Genomic DNA, 25,922 nt, shown 5'->3' with positions numbered 1-25,922 from the left:
ACCATGAAGCCGGATCTCTGCTTTGGGGTGTGGCGAGTATGGAAGCACTGGAAATTTGTTTAGAATGTATTGCAAAGTTACTGCAGAATATAATCAGCAAATATTGGGGGTGCACTCTGACATTTCAACATGATCAGGCAATTCAGTGGCTGCAGCAGAAAACATCGAAAGGTTCTGGAGTGGCCATCACATCCTCCTGACCTCACCATCATTGACCCACCTTGGGGAGATCTCAAACATGCAGTGCTAGACAACCAAAGAATTTACAGGTCCTGGAGGCTTTATGCCAAGAAGAATGGCCAGCTTTACCACATGAGAAAGTAAATGATAATTTACTACCATCACTAAAGTCCACAAACTGTCATTGATGATAAAGAGGACAGTACAGGACATTAGGAACCATGGGTATGCAAACAGGACGGTTTCATTATTTCCCCTCGCTGCTACGGTTGTTTAATCGTTTAATATAAATCACATTAAAAATAAAAGAGGTGTTTGGTCTAGTCACTCACACACTAGTACAAATTCTACCAGGGTATGCAAACTTGTAACCACAACTGTATCTCTTGGGGGCTCCAGTAGAGAGACCTCTATGAGACACCTCCAGGGACTTAGCATTTTGGGTGTCCCTGACCTCCTGATGGTGTCCCTGACCTCCTGATGGTGTCCCTGACCTCCTGATGGTGTCCCTGATCTCGTGATGGTGTCCCTGTCCTCCTGATGATGTCCCTGTCCTTCTGATGATGTCCCTGTCCTCCTGATGATGTCCCTGACCTCCTGATGGTGTCCCTGACCTCCTGTTGATGTCCCAGCTCGTTCTCTTGCATTCTCTGCTCTTCAAAATAAAACTCCAGCAGCAAGAGCAGGACTCTTGATACATGTCACAATAGAAGTGCAGACCTGAAAACAGGCCTGCAGCATCTAACAAACACTGAAATATCAGTTTGAGATGAACTGACCCTTCAAATAACCCTGTTCTACCAGGAAACAGATATTTGTAATGTGCGCCTTACTGTAATCCATGGTTGTTTCCGTTCTCTTTGCTGCTCTTCCTTTTAAATCTGTATCTGTTCTCATGCTGTGCAGAACTTCTGTTTTGCAGCAGACTGCCTTGTCTCAGGAATGGATACACGGTGTCTGTGTATAAGTTTGTATAGGCTTGTAACCTGAGCCAGCACTACAGGAAGAGGCACTCAGCTGAAAAGGGAAGTTCTCCCCAAGCATGAGAAGACATGAGGATTTAAAAGGAAGAGCAGCAAAGAGAAGGGAAACAACCATGGATTACAGTAAGGCACACATTACAGTTTTGTTTTATGTTAAAAAATCTGAGGGTTTAATGTCACTTTAACTGTACTCTGTACCAGAACATATGAACTTAATTTTGTGGTTTTTCCACATATGTTTGGCCACGCAGGAAGGTGTGATGGTGATATAACCCTGTCAAAACCTGTTAGCCATCAATTGCTACAGAACAGCCTGCTTATGATTTGCACCAAACAGCACCCAGAAATGCCCTAAAACGTTTGGAACAAAATAATTTCGAATGATGAAACCATAAAAGCTATGAAGACTCAACAAAGCCCATGTAGAATAAGCACACCACCCCCTACCATGAAGCCGGATCTCTGCTTTGGGGTGTGGCGAGTATGGAAGCACTGGAAATTTGTTTAGAATGTATTGCAAAGTTACTGCAGAATATAATCAGCAAATATTGGGGGTGCACTCTGACATTTCAACATGATCAGGCAATTCAGTGGCTGCAGCAGAAAACATCGAAAGGTTCTGGAGTGGCCATCACATCCTCCTGACCTCACCATCATTGACCCACCTTGGGGAGATCTCAAACATGCAGTGCTAGACAACCAAAGAATTTACAGGTCCTGGAGGCTTTATGCCAAGAAGAATGGCCAGCTTTACCACATGAGAAAGTAAATGATAATTTACTACCATCACTAAAGTCCACAAACTGTCATTGATGATAAAGAGGACAGTACAGGACATTAGGAACCATGGGTATGCAAACAGGACGGTTTCATTATTTCCCCTCGCTGCTACGGTTGTTTAATCGTTTAATATAAATCACATTAAAAATAAAAGAGGTGTTTGGTCTAGTCACTCACACACTAGTACAAATTCTACCAGGGTATGCAAACTTGTAACCACAACTGTATCTCTTGGGGGCTCCAGTAGAGAGACCTCTATGAGACACCTCCAGGGACTTAGCATTTTGGGTGTCCCTGACCTCCTGATGGTGTCCCTGACCTCCTGATGGTGTCCCTGACCTCCTGATGGTGTCCCTGATCTCGTGATGGTGTCCCTGTCCTCCTGATGATGTCCCTGTCCTTCTGATGATGTCCCTGTCCTCCTGATGATGTCCCTGACCTCCTGATGGTGTCCCTGACCTCCTGTTGATGTCCCAGCTCGTTCTCTTGCATTCTCTGCTCTTCAAAATAAAACTCCAGCAGCAAGAGCAGGACTCTTGATACATGTCACAATAGAAGTGCAGACCTGAAAACAGGCCTGCAGCATCTAACAAACACTGAAATATCAGTTTGAGATGAACTGACCCTTCAAATAACCCTGTTCTACCAGGAAACAGATATACTCATCAGACAGTAGAGACATAACCGCAGTGACACATGATGTGATTAATAATTCAAGACCTGTTACATTTGGCAAATTACTTGCAGACATACAGTACCTATTAACTTGGACCTCTGAATCAGACTGGAAGCTTTGGTGTCTGATCTGCTGGATGTATCCAGGTGAGAATACAACCTAATACACAGATGAAGAAGGGGCCTGGGGCCCTCATGTGATGTGAGAAGGAAGTGGCTGGGCTAATAGATTGAACGCTCCTCTGCGGGGATACGTAAATTAATGGTTCTACATACAAGTACTGCATTCTATGTGAGTGTTACACAAAGACAAGAGACAAAATAAAAAACGCACATGCATAATTTCTACTGAGACTAGAGACTCCTCGGGAAGCTCAAATTCTAAAACTGGATATTTTAGGCTATTTCAACATTGGTTTTAAAATTACACTTTGCTTTTATGGTAAAAGGGCAAGTGGATCTGAACTCAGAAAGTGAAGATTCTCTATCTTCTGGGGAACATCTGCAAATGTTAACCACGCGAGTCCTGGGTGCCGTTTTAGGACATCAGCTACCCTGTTTCCCCCGAAAAACAAGACCTACCCCGAAAATAAGACCTAGTACTATTTTTGGGAATTGCTAAAATATAAGACCTACCCTGAAAATAAGACCTAGTTGTGACCATTCCCAGGGCCGGTGGTGGCATAAGGGGGAACTTGAAGAGCCGCGAGAGAGGCGGGAGAGAATCAGCGGTGCCAACTAAGCCAGCGCTAGAGGAAGCGAGGCGGCACCGGAGGGAGCAGAGCCGCATAAGCCGATGCCTCCTCTATAGTGCCGGCTCTTGTCACAGGCGGAGTGATACCAAATGCACTCCGCTTGTGAGGAATTGATAGTGAAAGTGCGCTTCGCTCATTCTGGCCAGCGATTGGTTAGCAAATTGCTCTTGGAAAGGTACAGCACCCCTGATTGCCCTGATCACCATATTTTTGTACAGGAATACATGTAAACTTTTCTACATGAATAAGTGCGGATTGTTGTACATAAAAAAATAAAAAATAACACCTACCCTGAAAATAAGACCTAGTGTGTTTTTTTTGAGCCAAAAAAAAAAAAAGACTGTCTTATTTTCGGGGAAACACGGTATTTGCCCCAGCCTCATTTTAAAATGGCACTTGGACTCACCGGTTCTCTCGGGTCCCGGCTGGCTGTTAGTGACAGCAGGGGCCCAGTACTAAACCTAGAAGCTGAAATGGTCACCTCTTGGGCTTCGATTCCTGCTATAGATGTGAACACCAAGGAGACAAAATCCTAAAGTATTTGTGCAGTGAGGCTGCTATGATGGTTTTCTGTCACATCTACTATTCTCCTATACAACAAGAGTGCCTGAGCAACAAATAACATTGTAGAAATGTCCCCATTTCTACAATTAGAAATTGTGTTGGGACCACAACATGTGTGGTCCCAACAAGCGCTTTCGGGACCACACAGGGTCCCTTCATCAGGCTTTATGAAGGGATCCTGAGTGGTCCCAAAAGCGCTTGTAGGTCATATGACGAAATACTTCAATAAATGTAGCTTTTGCTATTCTAAAAGGATTGGTGTGCTGGTGACATTTTACAATTTTGCTGACATTTGCGGCGCCATCCGCAGTCGCTGCGAGTACCGCCCATCACAAGGGACATATCGGTAAGGAGTGCAACAAGGATATTACTTATTGAGCAACAAATAAGTTTCATTGGCCAGGGAAATGGTCCTTGGCTGGACCTAGTCAAAGAGTCAAAGTCAAGCTTCAGTAAAAAGAAGTGAAACTATAATCAGAGAGACACACACAAGAAGCTTTTCTAGTCAACAAAGGTAATAGCAGGTCTCTTCTGTCGTCTGCAAAGGTTGACTTTAAAGTGACACTAAACTCAGGAGTTGAAGCTTAAATATGCATTCAAGTAAATCAACTAATAACATAACTGTAACCTCTTTGTGTATTACTCGGCTGTAGATCCTCAAATTATCTCTGAATTGGTGCCGACACTGTCCTTCCTTCTGGAGGGTGGCTACATGTGTTCCCCATGGTCTCTGTGTGTGTTGTGAAGTAGTCACCGCTCCAAGCTCACCCCTGTGATGGACTACAACTTCAATACAAATTAGTAAACTAAGCATGAGATTGTAGTCCATCATGGGAGTGAGCTTGCAGCGGTGACTACATTACAACACACACAGAGACCATGGGGAACAAAAGTAGCCCCCCTCCAGAAGGAAGGACAGTGTCGGCACCAATTCACAGATGATTTGAGGATCTACAGCCGAGTGATACATAAATAAGGTTCAGTTTTGTTAATAGTTGAGGTACTTGGATGTATTTTTAAGATTTAAGTCCTGAGTTTAGTGTTACTTTATATGCAGCACTTTTAAGCCTGACTGGGTTGTACCTTTAGGTTTGCTGGTTCTTTAATGCAAAACATTCCAGTATTTATTTTCAAGAGCCGCCCAGTGCCAGGGACCTACAAAAATGTCTTTCAAGTTCTGGTGAACGATGCCCTGGAATAACAGGCAAGTGACGGGGGACACATTGTTTAATTTCTCCTTCCCGTCGTCAGGTCACACCAGTGACATAAATAATTGGAAGAAAAAGAGGAAAAAAAAATAAGGTTTAAATACAAAACATTTAAGCGCACTCCTACGAGCGGGTGGCAGGAGCCTATGGCCTTGTCTGCATTAGTGCGGAGGGCACAGATTTGTCTGTCACTCCTGGGAGGTGTCGCTGCAATGAGGCAGGTCGTTAATCCAGTAAGAAGTCAGGCCGGGAGAAGGGGCTAGACAGCAAGCGAGCGCTCGGGCTGAGGGGAGAGTGTTCCAGGTCTGTGTAAGTTTATCTAACAGAGCACTTAGCGGCTAGAGTCTATCCCAGATTACAGGCTCTGACTGGACGCACTCGGCTCGCGTTACATCAGCTGGGGCGACCTGGTTATAAGCCTCAGGTAAAAATGTACACTTTACAAAGCGCTCTTTCTGAGGCTCAGACGCGGCGGAGGAGTCCTGGCTGTTCACAGAGGTCACACACACTGTGCTTCACACACTCGCACCTTAAAAAGACCTGCGGTCTAATTAGAACTCCACTAAGAATTACTTCTTTTTGCCAGCGTAACATAAACCAAACATATTTATCATTAAAGTGACATTAAACCCTCAGATTTTTTAACATAAACCAATACTGTAATGTGTGTCTTACTGTAATCCATGGTAGTTCCCCTTCTCTTTGTTGCTCTTCCTTTTAAATCCTCATGTCTTCTCATGCTCTGCAGAACTTCCCTTTGCAGCTCAGGGCCTCTTCCTGTAGTGCTGGCTCTTAAGAAACGTATACACAGACACCGTGTATCCATTCCTGAGACAAGGCAGTCTGCTGCAAAACAGAAGTTCTGCAGAGCATGAGAAGAGATACGGATTTAAAAGGAAGAGCAGCAAAGAGAAGGGAAACAACCATGGATTACAGTAAGGCGCACATTACAGTATTGGTTCATGTTAAAAAATCTGAGGGTTTAATGTCACTTTAAGCGATAACTCTGTGGAAAAACAACTTCCGTTTATTGGGTCACCAAACCTCTAAAAATCAAAGAATTAAAAAAATAAATAAATGACAAGACCTTTGGGCTGCGCCTCTCCTTACTTTGTCATAGCTGAGCACGTCAATCACTAAAAACAAAAGCTCTGCCTTCGATAATCTGCAGAAGTATGCCTTGCTGTGCTTCCGGTGTCAGTTACGTGGATGAAATAATAAAGGTGGATACAGACACGCATCTCAGTGATCTTAAAAAGACCAGCCCCAGAACAATAATATACTACAAAGCCAAATGTTTGTGGACACCTGACCATCACACCCACCTACATGGCCAAAAGTATGACGACACCCTTCCAAATGATGGAGTTCAGGTGTTTTCCAGTTGAGGGTATTGTTAATACTACAGCATACAAACACATAATAGACGATTGGGCGCTTCCAACCTTGTGGCAACCGTTTGGTGAAGGACCTTTTCTGTTCCAGCGTGACTGTACCCCATGTGCACCAAGCCAGCTCCATAAAGACATGGTTTACTGAGTTTGGTGTGAAGGTGTTCTATCAAAGTTTTTGACTACGTTGGAATGTGTGACCTGGTCACACATTTTAACGTAATCCCGCCCAGTTTTAGAGCGGTGGAATGTGTGACCGCCCATTAGGTCAAGCATTCCAACACTTTTTCAGCTGTTCCAGGGCAGATCGGCATCGCAGGTCGCATGTGTAGGAGAACTGATCTGCCCTGGAACAGCTGACCGGTCCTCAAATGTCACTTCTATTGGACTTTTTGAGTGCTGCAGAGGGGGGTGATTCACAAGCAGTAACTGCAGAAGTGTTACAATCAGCGAGCACCGCAGATATATATTTTATATATTTTTCATCACCCCCCTCTGCGGCACTCACAAAGTCCGATAGAAGTGACATTTGAGGACCGGTCAGCTGTTCCAGGCAGATAGGGTAATGCAGATCGGTTCTCCTGCACATGCGCAGTGAGCCAATCTGCCCTAGAACAGCCGACAAAGCGTTGGAATGCTTGACCTAATGGGCCACACATTCCACCTCTGTCAAACTGGGCGGGATTACATTACAATGTGTGACCACGTCACCGGTCACACATTCCAACGCAGTCACAAACTTTGATAGAACAAAGGAACTCGAGTTGCATGCGCAGAGCTGTGGTCTCAACCGAACAACTTTGAGACAAATTGAAACGCTGACTGCAAGCCAGGTCTTCCGCCCAACATCAGTACCTCACCTCACAAATACTCTGTTGGCTGAATGGACACACATTCCTATAGACAAACTCTAAAACTTTGTAGAACACCTTTTCCGAAGAGTAGAGGCTTTTAAAGCCACAAAGGGGAGGGTGCAATGTCCTAATTAATGGCCATGTTATAGGAACTGAATGTCCAAAAAGTTCATATAGTCGTAATAGTCAGGTGCCAACAAGCTTTTGGCCATATAGTGTACTATTGATTAAACCCTTTTTTTTATGTTTTGGATAGAGTGGGGAAGGATTAGAACCACGGTGACAGCAACACAAACCGGAAAAGAATGCTTTCTCTTATTCGAGTATGAAAAGGCTAGAACCCATAAACTGGGCTCTCGGTAAGGAAGATCAGTTCATTTGCATATGTGAACCTTCATAACCTGAGACAACATTGTTATCGGGACATATTTAGACAACCAAAAGGGTCGGAGGTCGAAGCAAAACATTTGGAAGTGTTTTTATGCATTTTAGTTGTTATACAGACTTCATAGTTTTAATCCCGAAGAGTTAAAAATAAATTGTCCGTCAATTTCAATGTAGTATGCTAATGATCCTAAACTAGAAGTCAATATCTGGTGAACATCAAACCCCCAACAGCATCATGTTTCCAGAAAGCACTTTCCCTAGCCAGGTCACTTATCAGCTGTCTGGTTAGCAGACACAGCAGGAGGTGCGTAGATAAACAGCGACACCTTGAGGCGAAATCGCGGCCATCACGCGTGTAATATGATAAGACACCGTGTAAAAGTCTGGAAATATCTGGCACAGATGAAATGAAGACTTTCCTAATGCAGGAAATACAATAAGCCCCTTTGTACATATATTGTTTACTTGGCAAGGCACATAGAGTCATGGCCAAAAATATTGGCACCCCTGCATTTCTGTCAGATAATCCACCACTTCGCGCAGAAAATTGTTGCAATTACAAATGTTTTGGCATTCTCATGATTATTTCTTTTGTTTGTATTGGTGTGACACAAAATTAACAGCTTTTTGATGAAACAAAATGACAGTTTTTTGGTGCAGCCCATCACTCTACTCTTCAAACAACGAAATAAGACCAGTAAAGAAGAACATACAGTCCCTACAGTCCCACATGGTGGGGGGCCACTGATGTTTTGGGGTTGCTTTGCTGCTTCAGGCACTGGATGTCTATACTGTGTGCATGGCATTATGAAATCTGAAGACTACCAAATAATTCTGGGCTGCAATGACGGGCCCAGTGTCAGAAAGTTGGGACTCCGTCTTTAATTCATTTGTAATGCGTGTTTATTTCTTTTGTTTGTATTGGTATGACACAAAAAAGTGGAGAGAAAAAAAAAAGCCACATCTGATACATTCCATGCAAAACTCCAAAAATGAACTGGACACAATTATTGGCACCCTCAATTAATATTTGGTAGCAAAGCCCTTGGAAAAAAAATAACAACTGAAATCAATGGCTTCCTGTAACCATCAATGAGTTTCTTACACCTCTCTACAGGAATTTTGGAGCACTCTTCTTTCCCCAACTGCTCCGGGTCTCTCAGATTGGAAGGTTCCTTTTCCCAACTGCTGTACTGACATCTCTCCACAGGAGCTCTATGGGGTTCACATCTGGACTCATTGCTGGCCAGTCCAGTACACTCCAGCGCTTTGTCTGAAACAATTTCTGGGTGCTTTTTGACGTGTGCTTTGGGTCATTGTCCTTCTGTAAGACCCATGACCTCTCACGGAGACCCAACATTCTGACACTGGGCCCTACATTACACCCCAGAATTCTTTGGTAGTCTTCAGATTTCATAATGCCATGCACACAGTCAAAACATCCAGTGCCTGAAGTAGCAAAGCAACCCCAAAACATCAGTGACCCCCCACCATGTGTTACTGTAGGGACTGGATGTTTTTCTTTAAAGGCCTCGTTTCTTTTTCTGGAACAGTAGAATGATGGGCTGCACCAAAAAGCTGTAATTTTGTTTCATCAAAAAGCTGTTAATTTTGTGTCATACCAATACAAACAAAAGAAATGAACATGAGAATGCCGAAACATTTCTAATTGCAACAATTTTCTGCACCAAGTGATGCATTATCTGACAGGAATGCAGGGGTGCCAATATTTTTGGCCATGACTGTATTTCATATCCAGCATCTAATCTGGCAGAAAACAACAGTGGCTTCATGTAAGAAAGTGTGTGAAGTGTCTGTATTGGATATAGCAATTCATGAGAGGAGGAAGGGGCGGGGTAAGAGCTGGTCTACATTTGCATAAATGAGCACCCCAGTTTTGCGGGTTCCTGGGCACTCTATAGGAAAGGAGACAGGACTTGCTTAGACATGTATGAAATGGTAAATATTACTTTAATGGGAGTGTATAGCGATGTTGTACACATTTTCTCAGGAAAAAAAACAATTATAAAGTGAAAACACTTAATAGGGTAAATATGAAATATTGCATATTAATATTGTGTATTACTATTGGTAGGTGGGGCTTTAGGCTTCTGTTATCATGTTTTCCTGTTTCTCCTCAATCACTGAGAGAGGCTATTCTATGCAGAGCTCAGAAGCTGAAGCTGAAATTTTTACACACGTGTCCTCATTACTAGAAAGCTTCGTCTGAGGTTTCAAAAAGAGCCAGGGTACCTGAAAACAAAGTACTTTAGCTGTGATGTCCCTTTAGCTAACTCATAGTGCTCTGGGAATTCTTTGCAATGTATGGATTTTTTTGTAAACAAAGTTTTAAAAAAACACAAATATTAAAAATGTGAAAAACAGCAACAAAAAATAATTTTCTAAGCGGTGACCAAGCATGGAAATAACACACTTAATTGGCCAGTCACATACCTTGCCAAGTGTCCAAGCAGCTCCCAAACTGGGGACGTTGGACAATGAAAACCTCATCTGGTTTCAGCAATCAATAGCTAGCACTTAGCCCTTACCTACTACTCATCGTGTTGATGGTGTGGCACAGGGGGGAAGTGGAAGTAGCCAGGCACTCAACTACAGAAGCTGTAAAGAGATTTGAATCATACAACATCCTAGCTTCCAAGGCTCCTGGGCACTCTGCCAGCTATGTGACTGCTTAGACAGGCACCTCCATGAATCAGCTTCTCATGTCTGGTGACAGTTTACAAGGTTTAAAGTGAACACAGGTTCACTTTAAGGTCAGCTCTAGCTGATGCACATACACTGAAGATACTCTACCAGTCAGAGGATTGGTGAAAATAAAGCTTATACTCTGCTGCAACCTAACTAGCCATAGGGCCATAGTAAGCAACCAAAAGGTGTTGGGAAGTAAGCTCTCTAGCTCAAGGGCTATGGTAGAGGAAGGCAACCCAGCTAGGCGAAGTGTGGCATGCATTCCAGCAAGCAGGAGGGCATCATCAAGAAACCTGAAAGGCCAAAGGCTATTGGCAGGCAACCTGAAAAGATGCAGGCAGTGGTAGGTAACCCAATTAGCCAAAGAGCAATGGCAGGCAACTTGATTAGCCAAAGAACAATGCAGTCCAACCTAAGGACATTGAGAGGCACTCTAACTAGCCCAATGGCAGGCACACCATCTATATGAGCATGGCATAGATCACACTACTAGTACAATATTGGTAGTAGACAATTAGACCACTGTAAGAGCTGCTGCAGTCTATATTATCAATAGATAGAAAGCTGTAGTCGAGAGAACAAACAGAATGTTGAAGACCAGAGACAAATAACCCAACTGGCAGAAGGGAAGTGTCTGGCAGAACAAAATAAGAGTAGTAGCAGGTTATTCAGACTTGAAGGGTGGTAGCAAGTCTTCCAGACTAGCAGAATGGTAGTAGCAGTCATTCCTTGCAGGACAGTGGTAGGGCAACCAGGCTTAATTACAGTGGTGAAGGTAGTGCTAGTTCTGTAATATTGGAGGTAAACAAAAACGAGAAGCCTTTTATATATAATATACATTGAATAGCGGATGTAGTTAGCTGACCAGCAAAATCTTGGAGGAAATCAAATAGTTTATCAATGCAATAGAGATAGTCCATGAAGTCAAAACAAATACCCAACCTAAAAGAAAGTAGGCTCATTCTATCCACACACATGACCAGTGGAAGGACCCAATCTGATTTAGCAGCCCCAAAGCATGGACGTCACTTGGCTACATCCCACCATCAGGCAAAAATCGACAGGCTCGATATCAGCTGCCAACAGCCTATAGTATATCTGAGAACTTTAAAAAGGATCAGTGGATACAGCTTCCAAAACAGACACTTCTGCTTCATGTTAAAAAATAGTTGACTGGAAGTCAATGGGTTCTGGTGGTCATCTTGCACACAGTACTGAGTAGGTGATGGTTCTCTCAGATGGACAGCTGAACAAAGAACAGAATCTTCAGAGATTCATGCGAACATATGAAAACAGTTGTCTACAGGTTCAAAGAGAAGTATTACCAGACTCAACTGAAAAAAAAAATACAGATTCCACCAAGTGGATAGGATGTGCTTGCATCTCCCAAATACAACACTCGCAACTGTGACCGGAAAGACTACAGATACCATTTAGTACAAGTTAAGGTTGCGATGGTGGCTCGCAAGTAACCAAATTTTAGCAAATGCGTGAAGAGCAGACAACATTTTTGACTACAAGAACAACGTCAGAGTTGGGCAAAATCTTATACCAAGACATGAAGGACAAAGACACACACTAGAAAATGCAGACACGGCCACCAAGAGACCTCTGGTGCAGCCTCATTGAACACTTTGCGCGATTAAGCGTAAAAAGCCGAACCTTTCCCATACCATAGAATGGTCTATCATGCTGGCAGCCAACTTCATGCACAATGCGAATTAAAGGCTTCTGATGGAGTAAGAACTTCAGGTCGGCCATCTTATGTCTTCCGCTTAGAGGTCCCGTTAATTCCCAGCAGTAATACGGTCTATAGCGATGATTAATTGTCCCTTCTGTGCCGCTAAAGAAACCAGCGCACATAAATATCACTGGTAAGCGGGGGGGAAATGAAAACCGCGTTGCTGGGTTACCGTTGAAGACCAGATAGACTCCGCCATTCCCATGAAAATGTTTCCAAAATGGAAGATTTGAAGAAGCCCCTAAGAAAAGCCAAATTTAGATACTTTAAAAAGGTACATAAAAAAAAACTGAACCTAACCGGAACAAAAAAAACAAAAAAACTAGACTGCCTAGGCCAAAACAGATTCCCAACAGCGTGTTAATGAAGCGCAGCTTGACGGTGTCATGAGATGACGGATTGCATAGCCATCAGTCTTCCAAAGGCCATCTGTTACAGGATGAAAGCGGCTTGAGACAGGGTTGGGGATGGAGAGGGGACAGTGTCACTAGAAAGTTATACCCCTGAAGCATCAGAAAGCCATGTGAATGCTAGCCGTGCGTTCCGAAAACAAGGAGATACTGCATCATCGTGGCAGCATGGACAAAGCGCCAGTTCTGTTTGTTGTTGTTTTGGTTTTTTTGTGTTTACTGTGAGACACATAGAAAGATGGTCTTAATAGGACAGAGGCATCAGTCAATGACTGCAACTTCATTCACACTTTCCATCCGACCCCATCCATCTTCTGGGCAAAAGCGATGACAGCGGACAATTCAACACCTCTCCTCCTCCTCCTCCGTCCTTGGCATACCAAGACAACAAAGTTGCAATAAGAAAGAGGGAAGCTTCAGAGGGTCTTGCTCTACTGCTGCCATCTCGGTGCCCGCCTTTCATCCGCGCACACACATTCAACAGAGGAGAATTGTCACTAAAAGTTAATATTTTCTGAAGCGCTGGACCGGAAAGAGGCCAGGCACCTGAACAGCTGTGAGGACAGCCTCTCCCACTACTGTCTGCAACTATCCTCCCATCTACAGAACCAAGGCTCAATCCCAACCCGGAGAAAGAAAAAATATATATATTGCATCCCCTTTCCTGGAATGCTGCCCAGTGCACATTCCATGATAAGCCATTGCAGCTTTAATTCATGTTGTCTATTGGAATCTACAATTCTTTGCAGGGGTGACCTTTACTCTAATGGTTGAACTCGATGGACTTGTGTCTTTTTCAACCTGACTAACTATGTAACTAAGGGGTGCAATATATATTATAAGCCACATACTACAACTTGAAAAAACAATTACGTTTCCTCCAAGGGAGGGGTAGGATCTGGCCCTCCAGCTGTGGTGAAACTATATAACGCATCTGCCTTTGGGAGTCATGTTTGTGGTTATCAGAGTCTTGCAATGCCTCATTTGTAGTTGTATTATAGCTGGCGGGCTATAGTACCTGCCCCTGCTCTAAGGTAAGGTCAGAATACAAATGTCTTTTACCGTCACCCACCTGAACATCACGCAATATACATTATAGTTTACAGGAGAGACATCACTAACCATAAAATATACATTACATGTTATAGGAGTGACAACACTACTCATCAAATAGAAGTTATATGTATGGTATACAGTATAAGTATTTGTTCTCTTTTACAGATCACTGCTCTACAAACCACTATGTCGCCCTGATGAAGGGACCCGGTGCGGCCCCGAAACGTTGGCTTTTTTGATACATGTGACATTAATAAACGATCATTAAAATCCTAAAACGATAGTTCCTGAGTGCTGGTGATTTTCCACTTTCCTGCTCTACAAGCCAGACATACTTTAAAGAAGTGACACCTCTGGGCTCTGAATATAAGTCAGCTAACAGAAGAGACATTGCCAATCAAATGTGTTATAAATCACAAAAGTGACATCTCTACTCCTAAAATATACAGTACACCCATGACGATATACTCCAGATATACAACCGCTCTCTTCTGGCTGTATAATTTCCTTAACACTGTCTCCTTTGCTGAGAAATGCAGCCTGGAATGTCTATTGTTCAGCAGGCTTTCCATGTCCACCAGATACGACCAGTCACAACTGCATTTTAGCTCTGGTCAGGTAACCGCCCCCTAGTAGTTTTCACAAAGCATCGCTGCCTAGAGTTGGTGACTTCCGGTCTGTCCCTGCCAATGAATCTCGCTCCTCTTTGATGGGCTGCCCATGTAAAAGTCTCTTGGCATGGTTGGGATGAAATGTAGGGTAACAGCGGAAACTGAGTGACTTAATGGAGGCTTGCTGTGACATCATTGGACATAAAACTTTTTTTTAAAAAAAAAAAAAAAAAAAAAAAAGCCTGCAGAGCATTTCAACCATGATAAGTGGACCATGAGTGCAAAGCACAGGCTCCTGAAGACTGCTCTTCCAGCCCGAGGTTTGTACTGAGGTATACACCTATGGTTATGGAGCTGAAGGAAGCAATCAATGGAGTACAAGAGCAGTGACATCACTGTACTTGTGTTCCATTGAGAACTAGCGGTCCCTTTGCCGCATTGGCAGATGAAACTTGTTTTCCCATTCACAGATCCAGCAGGGTACAGATCTTCAGTTATGGAGCTTGAGGAAGCAATCTATGTAATGCAAGAGTGTTGACGTCACCGTACTTGTGTTCCATCGAGAACTAAAGTGCCTCTGCCACAGTGGTAGTTTTCCCTTGCACAGATCCTGCAAGGTACAGACCTTTGTTTACGGAGCTGGAGGAATTAATCAATGGACTGCAAGTGTGATAATGTCACCTCATTTGTGTTCCATTTAGAAATGAGAGTCCCTCTGTCACTATGGCTTTTCCATTCACAGATCTTGCAAGGTACAGACCTACAGTTATGGAGCTTGAGAAAGCAATCAATGGAAGTGTCACCACACTTGTGTTCCTTCGAGAACTACGAGTCCCTCTGCCATGGTGGTAGTCTTTCCATTCACAGATCCTGAAACATACAGACCTTCGGTTATGTAGCTTGAGATATGGACTACAAGTGGGATGACATCACCGCACTTGTGTGCCCTTGAGAACTACGAGTCCCTCTGCCTCAGTGGTAGTTTTCCCATTCACAGATACTGCAAGGTACAGACCTTTGGTTATGGAGCTAGAGGAAGTAATCAATGGACTACAAGTGGGATGATGTCACCAACATTGTGTTCCGCGGAGAACTAGGAGTCCCTCTGCCACTATGGAAGATAAGACTTGTAGTTTTTACATTCTCAGATCCTGCAAGGTACAGACCTATGGTTATGGAGCTCGAGGAAGCAATCAAAAGGAATTCAATAGCATGGACATCACCCTACTTGTGTTCTATAAAGAACTATGAGTCCTTCTGCTGGAGCGGTAGTTTCGCAGATCCTGCCAGGTACAGACCTTTGTTTATGGAACTGGTGGAAGTAATCAATAGACTACATGCAATGGCATAATTGTACCTGTGTTCCTTTGAATAATACAAATCTCCCTGTTGCAGTGGAGGCAGATTCTGTGAATTGGTGGTGCAGCTGTGAGGACAGAGCACTGAATTAAAAAATATACAGAATGGTACGGGGCCCCAGAACCTCGCAATTCATGAGGTGGCGATCTGAGGGTGACTGAATGTGGAATGGAACTATGTTCCATGTTACACCCTAAATATGGGTGTAATACACAAGCACACTCAAATATTGACACTTCAAGTGATAAACAGTATTCAAAATCGGAATTTTACATGGCTGTGTGACATTCAGAGAAAGATTACAGCCATTTACAATGATCAGATCTGTAGTCTGAGTAGCCGCCCTGAAGAAAGAAATGTTAACAATGGCCAGAGGACAAAAATATAAAACAATGGGAAAGAAAAAAACCTTCAGATTCCTTTTAGTGCATATTGCGTGTCTGTGGGCTGGGGGTGTTTTTTGGGGTGACCCGTTCCGCCACCCATGTGTCTGTATGATATGTGTACGAGGAAGATAACCCACATATTTTCCTGGTGAGAACAGGCTGCCCTGTGCCGGGAATAGGATTTTTTAATGCCTTGTGTGGAATGATATGCACTGAACTGAATGGAATTGTTTTGTTTAATATTATGCAGCTAACACTTGGTAATTGGCTCTGGCTTTGTGTGTGGTTTATAGATTAGAAGAAAGTCAAACAAATAAAACACAATGAATGAGATCATTAGATGGTTTGATGGTTCTCAGCTGGCGTTCATAAACGGAGAAGGAGGGCCAGGTCACTGTACGGTTCATACACAATAGAGACGGAGAGGTCGGGATACATAACACCGGGGCCTGACGGTCCCCAGACAACAGGCTCAGTTCATGTCCCCGCAGGCTGCAAGCATTGCAAGAAGGTTCTCCCCCGGCAGTGACCATGACACAACTCTAGCAGGGCAGTGAAACCTAATGGGGGACTTTTACCTGCCTGGGGGTAAGTCTAAAGCTGGCCATTCGTGGATCAAATTTTGTCTGTTTTCTGCTGATCTGGTCAGAATTCAGACCGTGAGTGGCCCTGTTGGCACCACCCGACACAAGTTGACTTTTCAATTGAGTTTAGTTAAAGGAACTGGGTGGAAAATTGTCAGCTGCCGGTGGCTACATAAAAGAGTATGAAGGGAGGTGAAGGGAAGAGTGGAGGAACTGGGCCAGCACAGAGGGTAATACTGTAGGCATTCCTCAGAGAAGGAGAGGACTATGATCTGCAAGGAGAGAGGGGGCTGTGCTGGGGAATTAACACTTTCTAAAGAAGTCACATTTGATAGCAAATTCAACAATTTTTGTGTATTTATGAAAAATGCTGCAAGTACGCATTTATAACACTTGATGTTTCTGTGCTTTTACCTGCAATTTTTTTAAGTTCATGACAGAGTGTCTTTAAAACAGCCCAATCATTTTGAATGGACTGCCAACGCACTGCAAAGGAAATGTTAACACACAGGACCCCCATGCCCCCAATCAAACACACACTCTCAGCCTGCCACTGGCCTGGGCTCCCTGTAGGTCCTCGGAGGCCTGGATCAGCCGAGCAAATTGTTAGGAATGGCCAGTAGAGGAATTTTGGTAAAAAATTATGTACCAATCCCCCTGAGACGATAACCCGGAAGTGACCTCCTCTTAGCACTTCCAGGTTCAGCCCTGTGAAACCATGGCAGCTCTGCATTGGACAGAAGCAGATCAAGCATGGTTTTGGCTTGATCTGCTAGGATAGAGGGCAGGGGAGACATCACTGGCCTAAGACCCCAGATGTATCATTGCAGAAAACCTGTTAACTCCCCAATGCTTCTCAGCCCCCTTATGATATTATAACAATTGTAAAGTCCCAGCATACCCTCTCTTGTTATAACATCAGCATTGTATTAGGAATACATACTGAAAATACAATCAAAGCTTACGTGAAAAAAAATCCTTTTTATGTAGCGAGCGCTGCCTTCCGTCTGCCCATCACTTCCAACAACTTCCTGGATTCCCATTGTGCTTTGTGTCTCTTTCCCTGCTGCTTGATGTGACGCAATCTCCATTTCTCAAGCCTACATTATCCATCATGCATTGCTTCCAGCAAGTCATGATAACGTTACATTGTAGGAAGTTTAGACGCTGAGTTGCTCTTGAGAAGATAGCCTCTGTGAGAGATGTGACAGTATTGCTGCTCACACCACAATGAGAGGAATCATTCAGGGGCCATTATTTCAGGTTCTTTTGGACAGTTTTGAGTATTTTGAATGTTCACCCTAATGTACGCAATTTTAAAGGAGAACTATGGGGGTCAGTGTTTTTCCCCATAGTTCCCCATAGTCCTCCTCCCGTCACCCAAAGCTCAGTATACCACGAGCTACAGCTCGCAGTGTACTGAGACCACCGCAGCCGGGACGGATCCCGACATTACTGTCGAGATCCACCCAGCTGCGTGATTGACAGCTGGCTCTGCCTATCTAGAGGCAGAGCCAGCTGTACCCGCCACCTCACCCGTCCGTTCCGCCAGTTAGGGCTGGAGGATCGGAGCGGGGAGGGGGGAAATCCCTGCAGGGAGCCGTGAGTAACAGTCACGGCTCTCTGCAGGGACAGAATCGAGAAGTGAGCGAGCGACGGTATGCGTTCCCTCACTTCCCGATCTATTGAACAGCATAACAGTTTTATTGTCGCACGTCGGCTCGAACCATGAGGGTGAGTGATTTTCACTCACCTCATAGTTCTCCGTTAAGGCTTGACATATTTGGTATCTATTTACTCAATGTAGTCTTCTCTTTTATGTTTTACCAAAATGGAAACCATATGGTGTTTATGTGCACGCAAATGCATTTTAGCACTTTTTAAAGGTTTAAGCACTTGAACAGTGTTTTATACTGTACCCAACATGTTTTGATATACAAAGCATTATGAATGCAATAGATTTTACAACGATACTAAAAAAGTGTTTGCAGGAACTGACAAATTAACTCGACCTGAACCATAAAAACAATCGGGAAACAACTATACCAGGCAACCCCAACACACCGGCTAGTTTGGAACTACAAGTCACACAAGGCATTGTAAGACTCTAAAAGCCACAGGCTTGACTTCCACAGGCAGAGGCACGAAGGGATTTGTCGTTTCACCACAGCTAGGGTGCCGAAGTTGCCCACCACTTACCTATACTATAAAAATGAACTAACAACTAGCATTCTACAAAACAGCTATAAAGACAAAAGGTCAGACAATCGAATCTTAGCCCTTGTTCACACCTGAACGTTTTGTAGCGCGTTCTACGCTCGACGAACGCTCTACAAAACGCTCAAACATCTAAATCCCATTGTATTCAATGGGTCTCGTTCCCACCTTGGCGTATTTCAGCCCGTCCCTAACGCGCTACAAAATGGCCCACGCCTGAAAAGGTACAGGTACTACTTTGGGCCGTTTTTGTTGCGCGTTTCCATTGGGATACAGCCAAGTAGCCTTCGGAAACGCGCGTTTGTCGCGTGATTTTTTTACCGCGAATCGGGGTAAAAAAAACGCGCGACAGACGCGCATATGCAATACGCCTAGGTGTGAACCAGGGCTTACTCCAAATCTCCTAAGAGATTCAGTCAGAGGCAGCAATACCTTATATCAGGCCTTCCTTAAACTTTTTCCACTCATGACCCCTTTTCGCATGAGGAAATTATTACCTGACCCCGGGTATATAGTCATATAACACAGGCATACAAATCAAACATTTACTGATAATAAATCATAAAGAAATGCAATGTAAAACAATTCTTTGGTATACATATCATTTTTACCATTTATTAAAGATGAAAGAAAATTTGCATACTAATGAGATGAAATGGATTTTTTTCACAAGGTTTCAAAGACTTTGCCAGAAACTGTAAGCAAGAGCAGAGCTTAGGTTGGACACAGAGCCTGATGATTCTGTCCCGACGACCTGGGCAAGGATTGGACAGTCACAGTTTACAATTTAAAAAATGACCTTTAAAGCCCAACTACTGGGAAAACTTTTTTTTTTTGCTCTAGAGAATATGAGGAATGGCTAGAAGAGCCTCTGTGTTGTGTTCCCCTGCTAACCCAGCCCCAGAGTAGACATCTGCTTACCACTTCAGCAGCCTCCGCTCCCGACCGAGTCCTGCCTTGCTCTGCAGTGCTTCAGCCCGCTAAAAGGCAAGCTCCACCCTCCCCATACCCAGGAAGGTACCAATACCACCAATTGTACAGGGGAGGGGGGCTCGGGGCTGGGACCGTACCAGGTTACAACCCTAGCTCTGTGTCCGGTAAACCACGGCAGATCCCGCAAGTGCCACTTATGGACACCTTGCCGATCCCTGCCGGGGATTTGTGTTTTTCTTCTGGACCCCCCACATTCAGTTGCAAGACCCCATATAGGGTTGCGACCCACACTTTAAGTAGGCCTGCCTTAGATGATCACACACTGCAGATGCACAGCTATGAGGCTGTAGGCAGAGCTGTCAGTCAGTTCAGATCATGTCAATAACATCCAAATGGTGCCAAATTTGCATTTCTTTGTTCCCCGTGTGCCTTGTATTACAGTTTGTGGATTACTATGTTGGGTAGCGTATCGAGTAATGTTACTTATAGCAATACTAAAGGTAATAACACAAAAACTGCATGCAGGCAGGCTCCTAATTGCACAATAGATATGCTCTCCTCTGCAATAAAGCATCAATCACTGGAGCCTTTTTTTTTTTTATCCGATTAACCAATTAATCGAACTTAATAATCGGCCAACTAATCGATTATGAAAATAATCGTTAGCTGCAGCCCTACACTGCTGCCTCTGACTGCTAGTCTCAGCAGATTTGGTGAGATCGCTACTGTGCTGCTCACTGTTCTCTTTGCTGGAGGATCTGACATGAGAAAGCAAAGCCCTGGCTCTACCAAGATGGCTGCCTTCGAGGCATTGTAAGAAATAGGGGAAAAGATCAACTGCAGAGAGTCCGAGGGCAATAGCAGTGATTAGTCTTTTGCCCTCTACTTGCCTTTTTTTGGGCACAGCTTTCAGAGTTTATTTACTCTTTGAAGGCTAATTCCACCTTTTCCGGTTATACCTATATTTAGGGTGTAACATGGTGTCACTCTGCAGCCCCCCCACCCCCACCCCCTCAAACTGCCCCCTCTCACCTAAGTCACAGGGGTTCTTGTCCCCGCAACAATCTGTATATTTTTTTATTTGGTGCAGCTGTGCCTGGCTCAGCTTGCACACCCGTGTCATCCATTCAAATATCCACTGCGGCAGGGGGACTCGTAGTTCTCAATGGCCTACAAGTGCATTTAGGTCACCACACTTGCAGTCCATTGGTTACTTTTAGATTGTAAGCCCTCAGGGGCAGGGCCCTCCTTACCATCTTGTCTTGAATTGTATTGTAACTGTAATGTCTTCCTTATATTGTAAAGTGCTGCGCAAACAGTTGGCGCTATATAAATACTATGTAATAATAATAATACTTCCTCCAGCTGCATAACCGAAGGTCTGCACTTCAGTACAGACCTGGGGGAAGAGTCTGCAGAAAGTCAAGTGGTCCATCAAGTCTGCTCCTAGAGTCAAGTGATCCATCCATCCAATTCCCCCCCCACACCCGCCCCGAGTCAAGTGGTCAATTGAGTCCGCCCCTAAAGTTGAGTGATCCATTTAGCCTGCCCCTAGAGTCGATTGATGCATCACGTTCATCCCGAGAGTCAAATGGTACATCGAGTCCACCCCCTAGAGTCAAGTGTTCCATCGAGTCTACCCCTAGAGTCAAGTGTTCCATCGAGTCTACCCCTAGAGTCAAGTGGTCCATCGAATCCACCCCCCTAGATTCAAGTGACCAATTGAGTCCACCCCTAGAGTGGAGTGGTCCATCAAGTCTGTTCCTAGGTTCGAGTAATCTGTCGAGCCCATCCCCTAGAGTCAAGAGGTCCATCAAGTCCACCCCCTAGAGTTAAATGGTCTATTGAGTCCACCCCCTAGATTGAAGTGGTCCATCGAGTGCACCCCCTAGAGTTGAGTGATCCCTTGAGTCTACCCCTAGAGTCGAGTGGTCCATGGAGTCTGCCCCTAGAGTTGAGTGGTCCATTCAGTTCCCCCCTATGATCCACTGATGGCAGTTGCAATGCTTTGCAACCTTTTTTTCCCCCTAAGGTGGACTATGGCTTTAAGGTGTACACTTAGGCAGATTCTACTTTTAAACCTGTCCTCCCTAATGAGTTTTATTTATTAAGGGAACTAAGGTTTATGCTTGGGTGCACTACAAAATAAAGGTGTTTCTGTCCAGTAAGCCCAGAGAAGAATACTGAAAAATGTCACTGTTATGCCACTTCTAGCCAAAAATTACAATTATGATATTACAGTTCACATTACACTTAAAGTCACATGGTGCAGATAATCGAAATCTTATATATATTTGCCATAAAGATTAAAATGAAAACAACTAGCGCACTTTCTTGCTTCAGTTTCACATTTAAAGTTGAAGAGTGTTTACTAAATTTGGCATGCATGAAACTGCCCTGTAGTCGTTCTGCTGCTTGCTACGTACTGAGCTTGTGCTAGTGGAGTACAATCGAAACAAGCCTCTTCCAATTCTCTGCTGTAAGTTTGGCAGCCCTGAGATTCCAGCACTTTTCTCCCACTCCCTTGTCGAGTAATCAAAGCCTTAGAAGCTCACAAAATTCCCCAAATGACCGGCTAAAAGTCATATACATGTTGTAGCACGCAAAGGTCGTCCCCATTTTTTAATTTTAAGAAAGGCGTTGCACAACAGCGTCAGTTTCTTCCGTATCCATCACAGCAAAGGCTTGAAGAACCAAGCTGACAGGCCTAAATCTCTCCTTGAGACCTTACGGGCCCTCAGTCACACATCTTAAAAGAGAAACAAAACACAAAACAACAAAGGCTTACTTGTCTTAAGTCGATGAAGGCCAATTGCAGTGTGTCCCCTTGGAACCCAGGCACTGGTCCGGATTTGGCAAAACCTGTGGGAAAGAAAAGGCCATGAAAAGCGCTTTTAAACAACCATGGACAGGAAGATTGGCAGACGGATGACAGCGAGGACAAGGGAGGCTGGGGGAGAGGAGGAACGGGCTTCTAAGGAGCCATGTCTCCAGGCCTTCACGCTCTTTGTCTGCTCTTCAAAATTTGTGTCATCAAAACGCCATTAATTCCAGCGTCCTGACAGCGAAAAAAACTGTACTAACTCAACCTGAAATCTATTCCCATGGACCGCTCCGAGTTACGTGCTATTTGTTGGGTCAACTGAAGAAAAAAAAAAAAAAAAGGGATTGCTGGGGGGGGGGGTGGCATTGTCTGGGATCGAAGAATAAAGAAAGAAAAAGAACGGAAAAAAAAAAATGTAAAAGTTTTTGTTTTTCCCGTCTCTCTTTTCCTCGCCATCTTCCACAATAAAATCTTCGGCTGTGAGACGAAACAAAACAAAAAAAGTTCCTTTTGCTTACTGCAGGTCGCTGAAAGAGTTTTCCCGATTTCATGCCTGTCACCTCGACCCTTGAGTGTTGATCAATAATAAATAACTGTCTAAAGCATCAGGGGGGAACATATACTTCCATTATCTGTTATGGTGCATTAGGTGCTGGGCTCCCGTACTCAGCGGCCCTATTGACTCGAGGACTGGGAGTCTCTCTAAGAGGATTACATGGTCTCTGCTGTAATATTATGGGCAGTGGGGATAAAAGGGGCACTCTATGCATAGTACAGTGTGATGTCCTCTGAGACCCAGCACCGTGCCGCCTTCTCATCGCATTCCCCCGGGTGAGAAACTTGACAGCGTCCGTCCGGGCGATGCGGCGCAGACGCGCATTTTCTGGGGTTTAGGAGTCACTTCTTAGCGTCTGTAAACACAGCGAGAATTAGTGCTGCCATTTGATTGGCGCCGCCGAGCCGGTTACAAAGGCCTTGTTCCTTGGCTCTACGCCTGATCCGTCAATTCAATCGGTTCCCGGAGCTCTGATGAGGCAGGACAATGGATGGGAAGTGTACACAGGTGTCGGACGGGGGAAACCGATTCATGCGCCGAGAGGAAATGTCTACATCGCACTGTACTATACGCATCAATGAGACCCGTAGACGTGGCATATTAACACGCCTCTCAATCTTGGCACAAATGGCAACCGTGCCAGTACATACCAGAAGAACTGAAGGTCTGTTACGATATCTGCTGAGCGTAAACCTGATATATACATAGCAGAGAGAAGCAGGCCATATGTGGCTCCAACTTCTGCTAAATTTACCAAATTTCAAACTCTCGGTGGCCCTGTAAGCACCACATTGCTTGACAAAAGTCAACTTAAAAATGGACCGAGTCGGTTGGAAAATGATCCGCTTAAAGGGGTTCTAAACCCTCCGTTTTTTTTGCCTATATCTACTGCTAGCAAGCAGTAGATCTAGGCAAGAAGTTTAAAAAAAAACAAAACCCGCTTTGACTAGTTTTAAACTTACCTCGTTATCGCTGCTCGCTCCAGCGCCGAGAATCAGGAAGCGATCGTACGGCCGCAAAGGATCTTGGGGCGGGCGCATGCGCAGTTCCGATTCTCGGCCGGGAGACGAGCAGAGACGCAAGGTAAGTCTATGGACGCGTGCACCCGCATGCAGACACCGTGGGACAGGAAGTACCAGCATGGACAGAGGAGTCAGCGCTGTATCGGAGACCCACAGCAGCGCTGGAGAGAAGGCTGAAAAGGACAGGAAAGAAGAAGAAGATCGGATTAAGAGACATCATTTAAGGTAAGTGTTGACATTAACATTGGGGGGAGGGGAAAAAAGTTTTTGACTTTAATGTCACTTTAAGCAAATATCGCTCGGGTGACAAACATCGCCACATGTGCTGCGGCTGCCTCAATACAATAGCTGGCAGTGGAGGTTCCTCCATCCATATCTAGCGTAGATGTCGGAATCAACTACTTTTCCCTCATCCAGCCCCCCGTGTATGGCTAGCTATAGAGAGGAAGACAGAGAGTGAGAGTCAGGGATCGGGATATAGAGATATTTCATACATAATTGTTACATAAACTATTGTAATTTATATTTTAAAGTGACATTAAAGGCAAAATATGTTTCCCTCTGTGGAAGTCGGTTGAATTACAAGCAGCCTGTGCATGGAATGTGGCATTCCCAGACATCATCATAAGATCGTTGCAATGGGAGTTTAGTCTTTATTGAGAGACTTAAAGGAGAACTATGAGGTGAGTGAAAATCACTCATCCTCATAGTTCGAGCCGACCTGTGACAAGGAACCGGTCACCCCGTTACATACTCTCCCAATGGCAGTTTCAAAAGCACATTGTACAGGTTTGGTCCTATGTTGTCACCATCAGGAAACACACCCTGAGAATGTCATGCAGCCATCGGTGCTGTGCATGCAGACATGAAGTGGCTGCAAAGAGGCTGCGTGTGATCAGCAGCTCCTAAATGCAGTGGATGAAAGAAGGTGGCAAGTATTTTACTTATTTTAGAATTAAATGGCGGTTGTTTATGGCACACAACCATTGGGCATCACTATAAGGAAGCAGAATCTGCCTATGTAATGACTAAATATGGTTGCCCCCGTGCTAACATTACAAAGCATACAAGACACAACCACACAGGGATAAGATTATACGCAGCATTCTGCTCTCTATCACAATCAGCGAGCTGCTCCCTTGGCAGACATTGCCCCATGGTCAGAGCCGCTTCAAGGACATCCGAAAAGGGATCGTACAGCTGGACTCAATGGGCCACTGGCCCTTTTCACCGTCTGCATAATAGATGGACTTCCCCTTTAATAACCCCCCTCCCAGCAAGGCTGCAGTCTGTAAATCTTTAAACAAGTAGATTACAAGACAGAAGCTGCCAGACAACAAAACCTGCTGCTTCCCACAGGAAAAGAAATCAGAGTTTTATCCGGGGCTCCTATTCAGCGCTGCCTGCATGCCTGACAGTGACAGATGGACAGCAATCCGTCATCCTCCCTGGGATGAGTGTGGCAGTGCAGGTCTTGGCTGGGCGGCAGAGGTCAGGCCCCATGCTGGTCAGGTTGTCGGCACCTGCTCTTTAGTGTCTCTGGCCTGGACTAACATTTTTACAAGCGTCTAATTAGAGGTCTTTAATCCAGCTGAGGCAGGTCCCCCTAGCTCCATCCTGTGTCACTGTGGCATGTGCCCCTAGCTCCCTCCAGTACTGCTGTAGCAAGTTCCCCTAGATCCATCCTGTGTCAATCTAGCAAGTTCCCCTAGCTCCATCCTGTGTCACTGTAGCAGG

General features: G+C 44.5%; 1 protein-coding gene across 5 annotated transcripts in view; it reads right to left on the bottom strand.

Moving 5' to 3' along the window:
* EXOC6B (exocyst complex component 6B) overlaps positions 1-25,922 on the bottom strand; it is a 262,345-nt gene that overhangs the window by 54,876 nt on the left and 181,547 nt on the right. For all 5 annotated transcript variants that reach the window (XM_018561201.1, XM_018561202.1, XM_018561200.1 and 2 more), the window contains one exon: positions 22,572-22,645. In XM_018561201.1, the coding sequence (XP_018416703.1) occupies positions 22,572-22,645 (74 nt within the window). The remainder of the gene's footprint in view (positions 1-22,571; positions 22,646-25,922) is intronic.

This window comes from Nanorana parkeri, unplaced genomic scaffold, assembly GCF_000935625.1.
Source record: "Nanorana parkeri isolate BGI_ZX_2015 unplaced genomic scaffold, ASM93562v1 scaffold507, whole genome shotgun sequence".
Classification (NCBI taxonomy): domain Eukaryota; kingdom Metazoa; phylum Chordata; class Amphibia; order Anura; family Dicroglossidae; genus Nanorana; species Nanorana parkeri.
The sequence above is the reverse complement of the archived record's forward strand: the minus strand, read 5'-3'. Positions and strand labels throughout refer to the sequence as shown.